Source organism: Crocodylus siamensis, chromosome 7, assembly GCF_052110815.1.
Source record: "Crocodylus siamensis isolate JL-2025a chromosome 7, ASM5211081v1, whole genome shotgun sequence".
NCBI lineage: Eukaryota > Metazoa > Chordata > Crocodylia > Crocodylidae > Crocodylus > Crocodylus siamensis.
Window position 1 is genome coordinate 8307336 of NC_143401.1, and position 19562 is coordinate 8326897.

Genomic DNA, 19562 nt, shown 5'->3' on the forward strand with positions numbered 1-19562 from the left:
ACTCAGGATGCTCATCCCTTGTTTCTGGGTTTTGTTTCATTTTTGCCTGCAACTTATGTTGTGCAAAGGAAAATGAATGAAGTCACTTACAGTCGGTTTCACTTTTGGAAACTGAACACTGCCACTCTTGGGTTGCCAAAGCTGAATTTTTACATGTTTAAAAAAAAACCCCAGCTACTTCCTTTTGCATCAAAGATCACAGAAAGGACATCTATCGGCTTCAGATTTCATAGGAGTGAGTTTTACTGAATTTAAATTCTGATTCAAAATTCAGTCATTAGTGTTTATTCATAAAGCAATTCATCTAATAATTTATACCTGATCATTTCCAAACCAAGTGACATTATGAAGACTTGATGAAACCATGATTGTTTTCCTGGCCTAGTTATTCACGTGCTTTCATCCTCCAATTTTTGGAGTGCTTTGGATAGCACATGCATATCAAATCTATCAGAGTTAGAAGCAGATCTCCCCCATCCTGGTCCTGTTTGCATGCAGAAAGACACTGCTACTGAAAGACCTAATGGACTGAAATACAGAAGGGCATCTGTGTGGGGTGGGGGTTGAGCTTGAATATTCTCTTTTGAGTTCAGCTTCCTCCTTTCATCCCACCCACCATCAGACACTTCCTGGCATCTCTTTGGAAGGCAGAGCAAGGCAGCTGCTTTTTTTCTTTTGCAACGGCTGCTCCTTCACTAATCGACTGAAGATGGGGGAAGGGTACATTACATCAGCAACAAATCCGGCCTTGCAAGTCTGGGATTTTCACGCATGAGTGGGGAATTTGGAGGTGAACTGCAAGAGGGGGAAAAAAAGTCCCTGATATCACTTCCATGTTAGAGTGGAGGTGACCGAGTCTGCTCCGTGCATTTCTTGTATAAACTTCTGTCTTTTCTTGTTCTTTCTGTACCTCTCATTCCCCTTTGTCTTCAGAGCCTCGGGAGACCTTGCTTAGTGCAGGCCAGTGACATCACTAGTGCCATGGAAATGCAAATCACTGCACAGTAATCTGAACTCCCGCTGCTCCCACAGTCTGCCTGCTTCCTCCACCTCTCTCAACTGTGCCCTGTGCTGGGAGTGTTAGGAGACAAAGCAATGGTAGCTATGTAGAAGAGAAAAAACAAACCCAGACTGCTCCCATGTTGAATTCCCTGCTGTCCCTTCCAGGCTGCTGAGGAACAAAGATTGCATTTACACTGAAATACTCCCTACCTCTGCTAATAGTGGTAGCCCCACCCATGAAAATACTTGAATGGGCAAAGCTCTAAAAGCTGCCAACATTTTAAAGCACAAAGTCAAATAAAGTAACAGCTCAAAGCTGGTCTATACGACATGGTAAACAATGCTGCAGAAACCTTGTCTACTCTAGAACGGCCCCCGCTGCTACTCTGCTAGAGCTGCAAGGGACCTTGGGCTAAAGGACAAGTAGGCTTGCACTGCAGCACCGGGTGCGGGCATTTGTATAAATACTGAAATACGTGTCAGCACTGAAAAAATGGCGGCGATGCGCTTTTGAACTAAAACACATTAAAGGTATTTTAGTTTAAAAACGCACTGCCAACATTTTCTGCGCGCCAATGTGCATTTCAGCACTTACACAACTGGATGCCATGCAGTGCAGTGTGTGTCAGCTTGCGTGCAAAGCAGGCTCCAAACCACCGGATCTCAGATGCATCGTGCAATGAAAAGGTATGTGTATAAATGCCTGCAGAGTGTGAAATATAGCTGCTGGATTCCAAATGCTCCTGCCTAGGGAGAGAGCCCTAGGGAGAGAGCTCCCTTCCTGCTACTACCTTGAAGGCCCTAAACACCATCCTCTCTCTCTGCGGGCTCCCAAAAGCCAGAAGCCCCAACATCGTGGAGCTTGCTAGAGGGATACGCCACACCAGCACACTGCAGGCCTCTGATTCCATCTCAAAACTGTTCCTGCCTTGGCATCTCCCTTTAACCAATCACCCTCCTATCCTCTACCCTAGAAACTTGCATCAGTGTAGTAACAGCAGTTATGATTTTTACTGGCATTCTATTCTGCAGAAAGTATGAATGCAGAAACATTTATATCAATGGTTCTCAACCTTTTTAGACTCAAGGCACCCCTGGAGAGACTCGAGGCATCCCTTGGAAAACGCTAGCTCTTAGAGCACTTTTACATGTGTTCCAGGGGTTGGGGACAGCACTTTCATTGAGAGTGACTCCAAGAGCTGCTCTAACTAAAGCACCACAGTGCCTCATGTATCAGCATCCCTGCACTTCAAAATGGCAGCGGGGACACTTGAACTAAAGCTTATTTGACAAGCTTTAATTAAAGCAGCCCCACCACTATTTTGAAGTGCAGGGATGCTGATGGATGAGATGTGGGAGGCTGCTGGAATGAAGTAATCAAGATTAATCAAGTCTGCTCTGATATGCTGTAATTAGTGCATCACAGCAGCCTCCGTGCTCATGTACAGGCACCCTTATTTGTTTTCACTCTTTTTTTTTACTACAGAAAAATAATAGAACAGTTTTTTTGTTCCAGAGAACTCAGAAAGACCATACCTATGGATTTATATTTGAAATTTCTGGGTTAATCTTGTGAACCATGTTTGCAAACCTAACAGTGTTAACTAACATCACATGGTGTCACACCACAACACCCTTGAAAGGATCTCAAGGCTCACCGGGCGTCACGTCATCCTGACTGCAAATCACTGATTTATACTGTCTTAAAAGTGCTTTACCAGGGTAACTTTTTTTGCTCAGGGAATGACATAAAGTATGCTAGCAAAAGCACACTTGTACCAGCATACACTTCATGTATGCTAGCAGTGTTTCCTGGACAGCTCTGGTGGCAAATTGTTTCTAATGAACAACTGATAAGTCAGGCCTACTCTATACTGTAGATTCCTGCTGTCTTATCTGTATTGTTCAAGGGGTGGGATTCTGTACTAAAAGACCTGAGCTAGTGAAAGTCCCTAGTGTAGACACACTTACAGGGTGCATCCCAATGAGCACGCACATGCAGTTTGCAGCACCTCAAAGCAGTATGAGGCACCACAAACTGAACATGGTGCACGTGCATCCATTCGCCATGCTGCTAATTTGCAGTGCGATGGGGTTTTTTTGACACCAGGAGATCCCAGCGTAAAAAGAAAAAGCCACTTAAAAAAGCGGTGCCACCAGGCAGGGAACCTGGCTGGCCAGAGCCACACTCTGGCGCTGGCCAAGCTCCAAGTGGCTGGCTCAGCACCAATGCTGTCCCAGGAGACTCCCAGCACCCCAGGCAAAGCTGCCCAGCGTTCCCTACTCCACCTGGGTCACTTTGCCACACATGTGCACTGCACTGGTGTGCCTGGGGACAAATAGCAACAGCACAAATATGTGCCACTGCTAATTGTCCCACAGGAAATACACATCCCCACTGGCCAAACTGCACTTTTACTGAGATATCTTTTCTCCCTGTGGGGATGCTCACATGGCATAACTTTGCCAGTACAGTATGCTGGCATTACTGCACCAGTCAGGTGCTCCAAGTGTAGGCTTACCATTGCTCTCTCCTCTTTAACCTTAGCTCTTCCCTATTCCTTCAAACCTCTGCTGCAAGTTCATTTGCCTCTGTAGGTACAGATTTTCCCTTTTCCATGGCTTCTATGATGGAGGAGAGTGGGAGACAAGGAGTCCAAATTCACAACCCAGAGTGCTGTGCGAAGGGAGAGAGAGCAGAGCCATGCAAACCCCCACCTTTGGTCCCCTAAAACTTCCTATCCTAAGCAGAGTGATAGATGGCTACTGGAAAAACTAGACATTGTAGCACCAATAGATCACGTAAACTGGTTGCTGGTTGGTACTGGAAGAAGTAAAGTTAAGAGACAGGGGAAACACCATGACCACTAAGGTGGTTTTCCTACTTGCAGGGGAAAACCACTTTCTTGGTAGGGGTAGTACCTTGACCAAGGCAAGGTATAATCTCCCACTTTCTCTTCCAGTAGGAAGATCTTGGCTATACTTCCATCTTACGGAAAAGGGAGACTCCTCCCTAGCTTGCTCCCATGCAGCTGAGGGCAAGCAAAGCTCAGGGGCATCCAAACCCCATGTCTCCAGAGTTGGGCCTGCATGTAGGATGCCCACCAAAGGATTTGGAAGCATCTGAAGCCCCAGGTTGGGGTGGAGGATGTTTGCCCGTAGGAGGGCCACATATGGATGACTCACAGATTTGAATGACTCAGATTTGGAATTGATTTGGCTTGGAACACAAAAATTTGTCCTTAAAAAAAGAAAAGAAAGGAAAGTTAAAGAGACATGTAACCTTGTGAATGCAAAGAAGGTCTTGCAGGAATGGCAGACTTGAGAAGGACAGAGATTGCTGGGCTCAGCTCTCCTACAAGGAAGTTCAGAAAACAAAACAAAAATCCGGTCAGGATGTTGTATTGTGTGTTCCCCGTCTGTGTGGATTGTCAGAGTAATAGCAAATCCTTTCCACCACTTCTCTTCTGAAATGGAAAATATGAGAGCAGGGTGAACTGAATCTCACAAAAAGGAAGGGAAGTCAAGTACAAGTAGTGTGGTCTATGAAGATCACTTTGGTTAATATGATTTTTCAATGATGGTTGAAATGGCATGACTCTGCAGATACAAAAAAGTCCCTTTGAAAAAGAAAGCTGTTCCCAAACTAAGAATAAGAATAGTTGCAGAGCCATCAAGTAGTTGAAACCAAGAAGCATTTTTGTTAGGTAAGAGTATATGTTCAACGTGGCAAGCCAAGCTACAGCAAAGCCTTAGGGATGATTTCTGTTCCAAAATTATGCTTTCATACTGCTCTGCCCAGCCACCCCCAAAGGCACCAGTCAATCAAATACTCAGTGATAAGACTGCTTGCACAGGAATTTCAGTAATTCCATGGGCAGAAACCAGGGCTTGAACTTCTCTGAGTCAGGCGTTTCCACCACAGAGAAAACCAAATCCACTACATTTGTAGTTAAAAGTCAAATGGGAGAAATGGGTTAAGCAAAAAGTGGGTTGAGAAAAATAAGTAAAACAAAGCTGAATCCCATTGAATCTAATAGGTGCAGACACAAACAACTGAAATATTCCCAAATGTCACTGACTGGTTCACAGTTGTTGTGGGATGGGGTGCGGACACATATAACTACTAAACCATTCCAAAATTTGTTATTATTTCTTTTAAGGAAAATGTTTTATGTATCGCATCAAATTAGCCAGATCAGGTCCAAATCTGTTTGAATCATCTAAGAACCACATGTGGCCCTGCTACCAGCAAGTATCTTCCACCCCAGCCTGGGGCTTCAGATACTTCCAAATCCTTTGGCAGGCATCCTACCTACAGGCCGAAGCCTAGAGGCTTGGGGTTTTGATTCCACCCAGTTTCGCTTGTAGGAGCAAGCTAGGGAGGAGTCTCCCATTTCCATAAAGTCACCATATAGATGAGATCCTTCCACTGGAAGCTGTCCAGTGGGAAGCTAACTATGAGGCTTTCATGGAGCCATTCTAAAATATTGCTGATTGGAAACAAGCTCACAGTTGTGGGACCAACCACCCAGCCTAGCAAGCACAAAAGTAGGCAAGTTGGGAGACAGTGCTTCCACTCATTCTAGGGGTCTTGGAGTGACTTGTGTCTAAGGGCGTTCTCACTTTTCTGCTTGCCCTTCTGTCCTAAACATAAGTTCAATAAACTCCAGTAACCTGCTATTGGTTGAAGTCTGCAACATACTGGCCCGACTTGGGCTGGCCAGGATAGGGAGCTCTTCGCTCTGTGCTTTGTGGCTTCTGGGGGCTGGAGGGACTGCAACTGAGCAAGGAGTGAGGACAGAGGTTGTTGCTAGGAAGAGAGCCTTTATTGAATGAGCAGTGCAAGGGAGCTCATTGGTAAAAAGGGAAAAAAAGAGGATAGTAGAAGTCTACCTGCAGACCAGAGCAGCCAGTTGCAAGGAGGGTGAGGAGTGATGCAATGTGGGATGTTTGAAAAACCAACCAGACCCATGTCATGCAACACAAGGTGTCTACGCATAATACTGAACTGGTTATAGTATTTGATTTCCAGGTACACTTTTGAACTGTTCCAGGGAGCTTTGAATCCATTTAACAGGCTTGTATGTCTCTCTGCTTCAGGTTTAAACTGAATTCGAACCACTCTGTGTAGGTGTGTCCATTCCTTAAGGGACTGAATGCAAATATGATTTGCAGATCACTTCAACAAGAGGTCATTAAAGGAGCTTTTTTTCTGTGTCCTTTCTGCCTAGTTTAACTTCTTGAGCCTCTTAACCATCCAAAGAAGCACCCCTGTGTTACATGAATGTATGTGTACTGGGCAGAAAGATCAGGGATTTTTCTTTCCATCATAAATTTTTTATCCCTAGTTAAAGCTGTTTCGATTTTTTGCTATTATATTAATAGATTTCATAGATTTCATAGACATCAGGGCTGGAAGGGACCTTGGGAGATCATCGAGTCCAGCCCCCTGCCCAAAGGGCAAGAAGTCAACTGGGGTCATAGGATCCCAGCAAGATAAGCATCCAATTTACTCTTGAAGGTATTCAATGTAGGTGCTTGAACGTAGGTGCTTTTTTCTGCAGAAATGTTTTTTCTGCAGGTAAAAATAAACCTATATAATTAGGTTTATTCTCTGGCTTGCAAACTCCAATATTCTCATTTTTATTAGAGCTCTTGATGTACTTCCCTATTGAAATACAGTATTGAACCCCATATGTGGACACAGTACCATGCTAGCCATGTTCTTATATAAAGCATGGCCCCAACAAGGCTGCTTACAGACTGTTACATTAGTATTAATTATTGTTACCTATTTCTATTCAGTAGAGTGCATACAACAATATATTTTGAATACTGAGTTCAAATACAGGAAATGATACATAAAAACGTAATAAGCAAGGCTGACAGGTTTATGTGAATGATCTATATTCAGCTTGATGTGCTATGGGTATGAGGAAAGATTTGCATTCAGTTCATTGACCTGCAGTTTGTACATGATTAGAGTTTCACAACTACTTTGTTGAAAACTTCTGCATTTTTCAAGGCAAATGGCTTTACATAGATGTATACCAGACTATGTATGTGTGTTTTCAGTAAATTAAAAATCGTAAACAATATACAGTATGTCTACTTATATTTTTTCTATAGTGTCCATTATCCAGATGTTGAAGTGACATGTTTATTTTCATGCAGAAAAGTCACAGTAGGTGAAATTTCACTATAACCTGAGTGGACCTATGTGATTATCAGTTGTCACTCTTCACCTCATTGGCATTGGGAGGGGCTTTCTTTACGCACTTTCTAGCAGTGGTTTGGGGATTGTTCCCTTTGGCAATAATAATTCCGTCCATTTTTACTCTACCTTGGGAACAGATACACCAAACACAGGGTGGGGTCAGTGTAATAAAAGCTTTCCTTCAAAGATTTCATAGATTTCTAGAGTTGGAAGGGACCTGTTAGATCATTGGGTCCAACCCCCTGCTCCAGACAGGAAAGAACACTGGGGTTACGTAACCCCAGATAGATTAAATGCTATCATTAAATGTTGTCTCTTCTCTGAATCCTCCAGTCACCTAGGCTTGATCCAATATCAGCTTAAACCAATAAAGACTCCTAAAAACCCATCCAATGGTCTGCAATGGGGGTAGGTTGAAGAAGTTTCTCAGTCTATAGAGTCTTATTGCGGGGGTCCTCTTTGACTTCACTGGGCTTTGGATGAGGTCTCAAGAGCAGAGAAGGAGGAGGTAAACGTTTTCTTGGCATGCTTGTATTTGGTAGGTAGACAATCCTGCACTCCAGTGGGACTGGCAGAATGGTTCCTGAGCATGGTAAAAGGTGACGGTGCTAACAGAGGAGTGACAAAGCTTCATCAAAGAAAGAATAAAAGAATATTGGGATGTGTTGATGGAAATGCGACTTGCTCAGCTCCAGTGTAAATGGGCATATTACATGGTGTTGCTTATGGTTTAAGTTGTGATTTTAAGCTAATTTGACTAAAGCTTTGACAAAGGCTGTGTGGGTGCTCTCATCTCAGTTTTGTGCAGGTCTTTTAAAAATAGGTTTAAATTCCATAAAAATAAGCCACTCTTAAGCCAAAGTACATGCCAACAGCAGTGATTCTCAACCAAGGTGCTGTGAGATCCTTTTAAAAGTGACACAGGGTGCCACACATTGTGTGGTGATTTAAGATCCACTCAATTTACATCCTGGTAGAGAGCTGCCCTACACCTCCAATTTTGGAAATAGGGAATAGAGGAATACCATTTGACTTTGAAACTGAATGAGTAAGGTTCGAAATATGTTTCTAGAGATCATGCTTCTACTCTGTTTATCTATTACTTGCAATTATTATGTTACTTGTTCAATTTCCATGTCTATTAAGAAAGAAAGTTCTCATAATTCCCCCGTCCTACTCCAGCGTGAGAACCTGGAACACCTATATCGTCTATTTCCCCCCTCTCATAAGTTCTACTTAACTCACCCCTTCATTTAAAAGTTTGATGGTAAGAGTATGTGGTGCTCCATAAAGAATATTTTATGTTGACAGTGGGAAGGACTGCTCAAGAATTTAAACTCCAGGGATCTGCCTGATTTAATTGAAATGCCTCAGGTGACATATTTACTTCCTCATGTAGGAGATTATTCCACAAACTAATAACCCTCATTATCAATGCCACTCTGTCAATTTGAGATAAAATGATTCAACTGGCACAATTCTTAACAGCACATAATTTTGTTACACTCCGTTTTGAGGACAAGGACAGGACCAATAATAAACAAAGTGTACTGGGTGCTCTGAATAAGTTTCCAATGAAATATTGTCCCTACTGTTATTTCCCCTAACACTGCAATTAATTTACTTGATTAGAAAAGAAAAAGAAACAAATTATTGGTCCTGTAACTGTGCTCTGAACAAATTATTAAACAATACTACAAGAGGCAAAGATTTGTGTGGGTAGTATACTTTATTGGATCAACTGTACAATTTGGATGGACATACAGCATTCTACAAACCTGTTCTACACACCAGAGTTTGCATTATCAGTGTTGCCAGGCCTCATGATTTTATTGCTAGTCTTATGACAGTCGGCTTGTTTTAAGGCCTTAGCTTCTAGAGTCATGTGATCACATAAAAAGCAGCTTTCATTTAAAGAAAAAAAAACAGTCGCTCACTTTTATGGGTGCACAGAAAAATATTAAAAATGTGACTTGGCTGTATCCTTAAAGCTCATGAAGCTGAAGTCAAAGAAAAAAGAATCACACACACATTATTTAAAAAAAAATCTAATGATGTTTAAGTAATCCTCCTGACAATTTGGATGCTGACTCGTGATGCTCTGAATGCTTGCATTTGTTAACATTGTTATTAGGCTGCTCTATTAAAAAAAATTATATTTTGCATTTTAGTCTTTTCAAGAATCATACATTACTTTGTTAATTAAGGTTCACAGCAGCATTATTATTTTAAATATATGGCATCTTTCATCAAGTAAAATCCCAAAGTGCTTTCTAAATGTAACAAACTGACAAATAGTTACTATTTTTGAAAATGAAGAGTATTATATAAATGTTTATTATTAATAATTCATTAACAATTACTACCAGAGACAGGAATCACTTCAATGTCATTGGAATTCATCCACCTCTGGAAACATAGTGCCAATATAGAATATTTTAGGACAGGAAGTGAAGGATACAATTTATGCAGAGTTCATTTCACTCACCACTGAAAAACAGACGTCTTTGGCATAACAGACAGTCCTATCTAACAATATATGTTAACCGTGCATGTCAAATTAGGAAAGGGAATTAAGACTTCTGTTAAGTCAGACTTTTAATTAATACTTAGATTATTTACATATTGGAGAACGCGAATGATGTGGTTCGTATGCATTATTTGTGGATGCTAAATTTTGTCTAACATCTCTCCCAGCTATACAGTTGGTCCAATAAAATATATTGCCAAAAAATCCTTGCCTCTCAACAATGTTTGGCATTTTTCCAGATAAAAAGGCGACAGCTTGTATCCCCAAGAACATGCAGATTTGAATTTTTTTTTTGATTGATGTGTATCCTTTTAATGGATTGGCAGCTTTAACGGTTGAAATGCACCAAAATGATGAAAACTGTTAAAAATATTTAAACCTGATGCTGCAAAAATTCATATGCATACTTACATTTAATTTAAAGTCACTGGGATTATGATATAATTCCAAGCAGAACCTTACATGTGCATAATATTAAACATGTATGCCTATTTTGGCAAGATTTGGGCCTTAGAAACAGACTTTTGACAAACAGAAACATTTCTATAAAGTATGGAAACATTCACTGAAAGCAAGGAAACAGACTTCAGCTGTCTTTGCAAACCAGGTATTGTAATGTTCCACTAGAAATTTCTTATTCATACTACTATTCATGATTGACAGAGATTAGGCACTATAAGTGAGATAAAAAATGACTAGTCCAGTTTCTCTGGGCAGTCCTAGCAGATAGTAAAAATGAAATGGCTCTTTAGGAGCCGCAATGTTTCTCATTCTGTGTTTGTTCAGTTTCTAGAACAACGTGGTGCTGATCTCCAGATGGAAGGGAGGTGCCTCTGGGCTGTTGGAATACAAAAATTAAAAATAAAAATATGTAGCTTCAGGGAGAAGAGAAAAGCTGCATCCATTCCACATTAGTTCATTATTTTGTGTCATCCTTAATAACGCAGAGGAGGATAATCGTAAGAGTATATTATTTTTAACCTCCCAGCATCCGTTTAAAGAAGGCTGTACATACCGTCTCCAAAAGAAACGTCAGCGCTGTGCTATCACCATCAGCAGCTTGGGAAATGGCTCTGGTGGCCGTGTGAAAGTTGGATCATTGCACAGGCCGCTCCCAAAGACAACGGCAACCTGTACCCAGCTGTGACAGCAAACACTTGGCGCTGGGGATGCTCTGGCAGGCCTCCGCGGTGCATGAAGGCATAAGACAGGGCCTCTAAGGTGTCAAGTAGGGGGCTCATAATATGGGCCACCCCACAATCTGGGGTGCGAAGCATGGCAGGACGTGGTGGCGGCACCATGGCATGAAGCCATGTGCGCGACACACTGTAGCACGTTGCATGCCATATTGTAGGGCATCCCAGCCTCAGCAGCCCATGGAAGGCGACACCAATTGGCTGAGCACAATTTCCCCTGCAGCACATCCCCCTGGAGACCCCACTCTGCCCAGCATGGCCCACAAAGGGGTGCGGCCCCTTTAAGATTGAGCTAGCCTAGACCTGCCGAGGCCACAGGCACCAGCTGCGCCTGCGCGGGAGGGAGGGGCGGGGGAGCGCCGCACCGCCGCGCATGCGCCCCGCGCCTGCGCACTCGCGCCCCGCGCTGGGCTTGTCGTTGCAGCTTTAAGAGGCTCGCGGCCTGGGAGGGTCGGAGCCCCCCCGCGCCCGCCGCGCCGCCCCCCACGCCCCCTCCCCGCAGGGCTCGGGCCGCCTCCCGCTTCGCCTCACCCCCTCCCTCAGGGGGGCGCGGGAGAGACCCCCCGCGGGGCGGCCGCTCTCGGGGGCCGCGGGGCCCAACATGGCGGAGGCCAAGAAGGAGGGACCCGGCGCCTGCGGCAGGGTGAGCGCGCGGGGCCGCGGGGGAGGGACGGGGTCAAAGGGGAGGGGGCGGGGCCTCCAGGGGGAGGGGTCGCGGTGCGTGGGAGGTGGTGGCCCCATTCATTCCTGGGGTGGGGGAGGGGCCGTGCCTGGGGGGGAGGGGCCGGCCCAGCTCCTCCCTCCCCCCCTGGGGGCCTGCCCCAGGTGGGTGCCCTGACCCTGGAGAGCACATGGGTCTGGAGGCCGCTGGCCCTGCACGGCTTTGAGGTCTTCGCAGGCCTCCTGAGTGTTGGTTCCTTTCGCTTCGGCCTGCAAAGGTTGGGTAGGAAATGGCTTGTGCAACCTGTCAGGTAATAAAACGCCTGTGGGTGTGGTTTCCTTTTCCAAGTATATCGTTTTCATGGATTTCGTTCGACCCCGCGAGAGCGTCGAGCCCAACCCCAGGGGCAGGAAGTCAGCTGGGTTCAGATCGCCCCCCGGCGGGATGAGCATCTGACCATTTCCCATACAGCCCTTTTCCTTGTGGTGGTTTGAATCGCCCATGTGCCTCTGAAGCCAGGCGTCGAGACGGCAGCCTCATCCGTCCTTAAGAAATGCAAAAAGCTAGAACTCTTTGGTTCCAAAATTTCACAGATTTCATAGATGTTAGGGCTGGAAGGGACCTCGCAAGATGATCGGATCCAGCCCCCGGTCAGCAGGGGTCAATGATCCCAGCAAGATAGGCATCCAAGTGGTTCTTAAAGGAACCCAGAGTAGAAAATTATACCTTTTATTAGACCAGCTGAGAAATTGCAAAAAAAATCTTTTTCTCCAAGCTTTCTTGCAAGAAAAAGCTTTCAAGCTTCCTGAAACTTTTTCTTGCAAGAAAGCATGCAGAAAAAGATTTTTTTTTTTTTTTCAATTTCTGAGTTGGACTAATCAAAGGTATCATTTTGGAACCAAGAGTTCTAGATTTTTTGCATTTCTTTTGTTTCAGACTAACACAGTTGCCACATACATCTCTGAATCATCTGTCCTTAGATAAAGCAGTGAGTGAATGCTGCTTCCTTGCTCACCTGGACACGTGCTCCTTCACAGTTTGATATGACGGTCTGTTGGGCACACTGGTTTACTCAGTCGTGAGGAAGCTTTAACAGAAATGCTCTACTGGCCGTATCCAGCCACACAATAAATTTGTGTGGGAGAGCAAGTTTTCAAAGCAGTACTCAGAATAAACTTGCTGCACATAGGTGTGTTTTCACTGCCCTTTTATAATGCCTGAATCATCACGTAATGATGAGTTTTGGTCAATGCTAACCTGGGTTTGAGCTTGTGATCTAGAGGTAGACTCCATGTCTATTACTGTTCCTCTGAACAGTCCAGTTCCTGTTCTACCAGAGGTGAAATTCATGATGATGTTCAAATTTGGGCTCTTGAATCAAGAAGTAGTCTGTATAAGACTTAATGTTTCTACATAGATAAGAAGATTAATTTAGCAAATTTTGTTGCAAGCAGCATGAAGCTGGTGATTATGTAGTTGTTGCTTGAGAGAACATTTGATTCTTCCAGTTTCAACTGGAAAAATGGTGTCTTTATTGCTAAACTGTTGTAGAGTCATGGAACAAAATATTGTAATAGCATTCTTTTAGGCCCCAATCCCTCAAACTTTTGTGTATGTATATAACTTAGATCAGTGTTGCCAACTCTCATGATTTTTGGTGTTGTTCTTAAAGTCTACGCTAAGTTTTTCCCATTTGCAAAGCATAGAGTTTAAGGACAATGCCAAAAATCATGAGAGTTGGCAATACTGTTCAGAGCAGCCCATCTGAATTTGATAGAACTTCTTGCTGAAGTGATGTTGCATATGTATGCAAGTGTTGCAGGATTCGAGTCTGAAACTGAGGAGGAGTTTAGTGGAAAGAGACTTGATAATACACGGATAAATTAGGAACTGCAGAGCAAAACTTCATTTCCATTTTCTTCAAATACCAGTAATATAACTCTTTTGTACACCTGATCCTTTTCTCAGGTACATCACACAGGGTGTGTTTTCTAAATATCTGGTTTTCTCATTAATTTCCAGTAATCAAACATGTTCTATTTAAATGAATAGATATCTGTGATACCCAAAAGAGGAAAATCATGATCCTTATTTTTCTGGAAGTCCTGTATAACCATGAGATTGTAGTTGCTAAAGTATAATGGAATAAAAGTTAAACTAACTCTTCTAAAAAACTTTTTAAAACAGTGCTTAGAATGAGGTTACAGTAAAACAGTATTCTTTCACATTCTTTCACTACATGTGTATAACTCCAATTGAAAACCATCAGTAAACAGTTACTGCTGCTCAATACTAACATGGATTTGAGGTTGTGATACAGCAGTGAAAGGCTCCACTATCTTTCCTCTGACCTGTGCATTGCCGTTCTGTGAGAGATTAGGTGTATGGTGAATTTTTTTCAAGTTCTGAGTTTAGAAGCAATTAGCATCATCTACAAAACTCTTTATTCCTAAATAGGAGAGAAGATTGATTTTATTAATTAGTTTCAAGCCACAAAACTCATATGAACACTTGAGCATCCAGAATTGGTCTGATCTTTAAAGTACCCTGCTAATGACCTTTTGCAAGAATTATTGCTCTAAACAGATATTTCTGTGCATGTTGAAACAGATTGCATTGCTAAATCAATTGATGAATTGATGCCACCTTTCAATTTGATTTCCAAAGAACTAAGGAAAGATGGAACCTTTGTTTTTTGTCATTGCAAGACATGACATAGAAACTCACATTCTGTTTAGTTTTTAATAATGTGCTGAAATTTCTACTGTAAAAATGACTGCAACAAAGACTATTAGTTTCCTGCCCCAAACCAAAGGCAATGTAAATAAATGTACTTATGATACTATTTTTGTATTTACCGATCCTAAGGGTTTAAACTGAAGACTGTGTCCTAATACACAAGTCTAATAAATCTTCTACTGTAATGTTGTTGTTGTTGTTGTTATTATGCAGGGTCTCAGATATGCGTGACACTGCCTTTTTATTTGTATGTAGTACCCCTTAAAGTTAGCTTACAGTTGGAACAGGGCATTTACCCGCTGAGGGTAATAGTCTGCCATCTGTCCTCCATGAGTGGTCCCAATGCAATAGATGGAGCTATTTGAGGAGTGAAGTACTACCCAGGGGGTGTATTTACACATGCAGTTAACGCGATGCAATCAGTTCTGGAGCACTTTGAGCCAGAGTACACTGCTAGGCGTATACACATGCGCCTGGAGCAGCAGCACTTTAAGCTGGGGCGGAGCAGCCCTGGGCTGGCAGTGGGGGGTCAGCTCCAGGTGGCAGCATCGGACTGTGCAGGGGCCGGCTGGGGCACAAGGGTAGAGAACCTGCAGAGCTGTGTGGCTAGCCAGCAGGCAGCCCCTGCACTTCAGTACCCTCGTGCCCCAGTAGCAAGCCCCTGTCACTGTCTACACTTACATTTCCCTGACACTACCATCTTACAGCAGTTGATTAGTTTATGGCACCCTAAAACCTGCGCACACATAGACAGTGATGCTTTACTGCGGAGCTAATTAGTCTATTCCACAGTAAAGCACACAGGGGATGCACCCAAGAGATTCAAGATGGAAAGTATTGGAACCTTGGAAATAAAATTGATGATGATAGACCTGAGGATCTTAGCCAAATAAGCCAAATGTTTTTCAAATATTTGTTAATGTTGGTAAGATTTTTATGCCATTGCAAGTTGAAGGAAATGTTCTTTCCTTTGGGACCTGTGATTACAGAAGCGCCCTTAGCGATAGAAAGCCATTGTAAACACAGCCTTCACCCTTTGTGAGTACATGCTTTTTATCACAATTTGCCTCAAACAGAATAACTTGATATCATCGCTTTTTTACAGTCGTCTGTCCTGTGTGAGGCTCTCACATTAAGGCCATTCTATACTGCTGCCGCAGCCTAAAAAGCTGCAAAGGGTTGAAGTAAATAATATTTTAACTTACTTTAAGGTCCCTTTATGTGACTAGAGATGTATAATGTAATGAGAGGCTTGCCTAACACTTTTTAAAATGGATCTGTTGTCATCTTTGCCATCTGTCTACCCTTTCCCCTCATTCTCTAGGCATGCCAGTTGACTTCAGCCTTTCACTAAATAAATCATGTAACTGATTCCATTTACTCAATTTTCTTGAAAGATTCCTGTCAATAGCTCCCTCCACCCATGTGGTTTCCATGTATCCATTTTGTAACAAGATCCAAGTGGCATAGAAAGAGCTGTTATAGCTAAGTCCTGTATCTGCTGATTAACATCTGTATTTCACAACCATCTTACACTTCTCATAGTAAGACTTCTTCATCTAAGGATGTTTCATCAAGGGTTGGTGGGATGTCAGCTGCTCTCACCTAGTGCTGTAGGCTGTTTTTCTGCTTTCCATTCTAGAATGAAAGCAGTGCCTTGTCTACTGATGTAAAAGGAAGACAGGGAAAAGGAACCACAGGGACACTTTATTTATGTCAGCTGTCCAAAGAGAAGAGAACAAGAAGATGTGCAAAAATCCATCTGGGGAAAAATACCTGAAAGAAAAGTAATCTGTGTGGTGGGGAACTATTCAGTAGGCTCTTTCAGGAATGCAGTAGGAAGTTTGAGATGATGGCAGATAAGTTCCTTGTATGGAAATGGATGCAGCAGCAGATAGTTTCTGCACTGTTAGAAGCTAATCCTGAGTTGAAGCAAAGGCCACATGAGAGCTAAGTCGGAGAAGAATGGGAAAGCTGATGCCTTAAGTTTATATTCAGTGGGCATGTTTACACATGCATTGGTGCGTTTTAGTTAATGTGCATTAAATCCTGTACCTGCATTGTAAGGGTGCCTGTACATGACCATGAAGGCTGCTCCAACGCATTGTATTTACAGTTCATTGGAGCAGACTGGATTAATTGAGTCTGCTGGACTCCTGCAGCTTCCTGCAGCCTCCTGCATCTCGTGCATCAGTGTCCCTGCACTTCAAAATGGTGGCGGGGGTGCTTGAACTAAAGCTTTAGTTCAAGCAGAAGCTTTAGTTCAAGCACCCCTGCTGCCATTTTGAAGTGCAGGGACCATGATAGATTGTACACTGCAACATTTTAATTACAGTGACTCTCCGAGCCATTCAAATTAAAGTGCCACCCCCCACACCACTGGAGCACATGTAAAAGTGCCCTGAGGTACTAGGAAAATGTGCATTAGCTTGTCTTAATGCATATTAGCTAAATAGCACAGTTTTTTAGTGACACCTTTAATGCACATTAAAATAGGTTAACACACATTAGACTACATGTGTAGCTATCTATGCCTAGTCTTTCAGAGAAAGGGAGACCAACATAAGCCAGTTGGGCTAAGTGTTGCTGTAGACCTCATGGTCTGGAGTACAAGATGACATTTATTTCCCCATCTTCTTTCCTTCAGAGTTGTCTCCTGGAAGTGCTACTTTCAAAAACTGCAAGTGGGGGAGGGAAAGCAATTGTGTATCTATGGTTAAATGCATATATATGTTTTTAGATATGAAGTAGTTGTTTTTTCAACACACACTACTTACTGCCATTCTTGAAAACCAATGGAAAATTAGTAGTATTGGTAATTGTGCCTGCTCTGCACTATGTTCATTTTTTAAGGCAATCCCAAGTGCGATATTTAATTTATCCATTTAAGATTGCTTGCTTTGGTCTTTAGGTTTATATATCAGAACTGTAGTACATCAGGTATAGAGAATATTTACAATTTTTGTTTGACATTATTCAGGAAAATCAAACTAATGCTTTGAATAATGCTAGGCCTCTCTGACCTCTGATAGTAAAACTGTCTTTAACTTGATAATACTTCACTGCAGGATAGTGTTTAGAAACTTGTATTATGCCAGGTGGCCTATAGAGGCATATGTAATTTGGAACATAGTTGCAGAGTGTAGGTAGGTAACACCTTTAAAATTTTCAGTGAAAAGTATCATTGAAAATTAAAAATATCAGTGTAATTAAATCGTTCTTAACAGTGGAATTAAATGTTTTGAAAAATATTAAATTGGTCATTATGCTTCAAAAACCAGAATTCAAGTTTTCTAACTGTTTTCATTTCTCCACTTGCTGTAGGAGAAATCTCTTAGTTGGGAACCAGGTTCAGCAAAACACTTAGGCCAGATATTCATAGTAGCCAAAGGGACCTAAGTGTCCAGATTAATTCTCTTAGGTTCCTTTCAAATTCATCTCTCTGATTGCTTTGCTGAATCTGGACCTTAGCGTATTCTTGCAGTGTCAGTTGGATGAGAAAAACATCATTTTGTTTGTAGTGGTAGTATAAGAGGATGGCAGACAAGGCATAAGAACCCATTTTGTCTGTCTAATTTGACAAAGGTAGTGGTTTTCTTTGTGTGCCAGTCCCCAGTGCAGTTGCTGAAATAACTTTGCCATATTATGTTGCCTAATGATAATGAATGATAAATCTAACATCAGAGAATTTGGGATGGATTATCTTTTGTACTGATCTGGCGGATAAAGGGGCCTGAAAGTGTGAATGAATAATATTTAAACCTTTTGCAGATTAACTTGACTGAGCAAAAATCTTCCTGCTGAAGGAGTTCCAGTTTCTTTTTTTTACATTAATATGATTGTATTTGTTTGTTTTGTTAACAGTTTTATACACTAGATTTTTCTTCTGATTCTTAAACTTTCAGTTTCAACAAAGTAATATATTTCTTCATTCAAAATGATGTTCTATGCTGAAAAATTAAGGTGTTATGAACGATCTTTTGGTTGATAATGAACTTTAACACGTGTTTGTATAATTTGATGCTGCCCTGTATAAGTTGTTTCAGCATTTTATGAAAAGTGAAGCTTTTTCCAGAGCAAGCAATGTAATATTATGTAGGAAATAATTGAAAGAAATCAATAGTGAAAACAAACAAAACCACAAACACATCATAGATTTCATAGACATCGGGGCTGAAAGGGACCTCACAAGATGTCCAAAATCGCAAAAAAAGCCTTTGACTTGGTCTCCCATGATGTCCTCATGGTAGAATTGAGGAACTGCGGCCTCAACAACTTTATGGTCCAGTGGCTGGGAACTGGCTCTGTGGTTGGACCCAGAGAATGATAGTCGATGGAACCAAGTTACCATGGCGCATGGTGACCAGTGGCATCCCCCAGGACTCTATACTATTTAATATATTCATATATGATCTAGTTTCAAGTGTCAGGAGTGGATTGGTTAAGTTCACAGACAACACCAAATTATGGGGAAGTGCAGTCAGAGGTTCTCAAACTGTGGTCCGTGGACTACCACTGGTCCGTGATCTCCATTAAGGTGGTCCACAGAAAGGTTGCAGAACAATAGAGAATATCTGTACTTGTAAGGTAAGACTAGTGATATTAAAATATGAGTTGTGTGCTTTGATTTGTAGAACAAATAAAGGTTCAAGTGGTCTGTCAAGACCCTCAGCAATTTTCAAGTGGTCCGCGGAAAAAAAAGGCTGAGTACCACTGCACTAGAGGATAGGCTAGCAATTCAGGCCGACCTGGACAGGCTCGCAAGGGGGGCGCGGATTGAAACCTGATGACATTCAACACAGAGAAATGCAAGGTGCTACAACCCAAGAGAAAAACCCCACATTATACTTACAAGCTCGGCACTAGCACCCCAACCGAAAGAAACTTGGGGGTCATGATTGACCTAAAGATGAACATGAGCCACCAATGCAGTGCTGCAGCCAGCAAAGCAAATAAAACTCTGGCTCACACCTACCGATGGATCGCAAGCAAAAACCAAGAAGTCATCCTCTCGCTTTATTCGGCCTTGATGAGGCCACACCTGGAGTACTGCATCCAATTCTGGGCTCTACACTTTAGAAAGGATGCGGAGAACCTTGAGATAGTCCAGAGGAGAGCCATGTGCGTGAGTAGAGGTCAAGAGAACTGGCCTTATGAGGAGAGGCTGAGGGACATGGGACTCTTCAGCCTGGAGAAGCAAAGGCTCAGGAGTGA

At 42.5% G+C, this 19562-nt stretch overlaps 1 protein-coding gene and 1 long non-coding RNA gene across 5 annotated transcripts in view; one reads left to right on the forward strand and one right to left on the reverse strand.

The window, feature by feature from the left end:
• Positions 1-10343: 10343 nt before the first annotated feature.
• Positions 10344-11187, reverse strand: LOC149859438 (uncharacterized). The gene is made up of 2 exons (XR_016443424.1): positions 10768-11187; positions 10344-10590 (listed from the first exon to the last, which is right to left on the reverse strand). It is a non-coding gene; the product is annotated as an uncharacterized LOC149859438 (long non-coding RNA).
• A 178-nt stretch (positions 11188-11365) lies between these two features.
• Positions 11366-19562, forward strand: part of ZMYM4 (zinc finger MYM-type containing 4) — a 70200-nt gene continuing 62003 nt past the window's right edge. For 2 of the 4 annotated variants that reach the window (XM_090056586.1, XM_090056587.1), the window contains exon 1: positions 11366-11591. In XM_090056586.1, the coding sequence (XP_089912712.1) occupies positions 11550-11591 (42 nt within the window). In that variant the 5' untranslated portion in view covers positions 11366-11549. The remainder of the gene's footprint in view (positions 11592-19562) is intronic. The other 2 variants (XM_090056588.1, XM_090056589.1) reach the window with 1 other exon arrangement.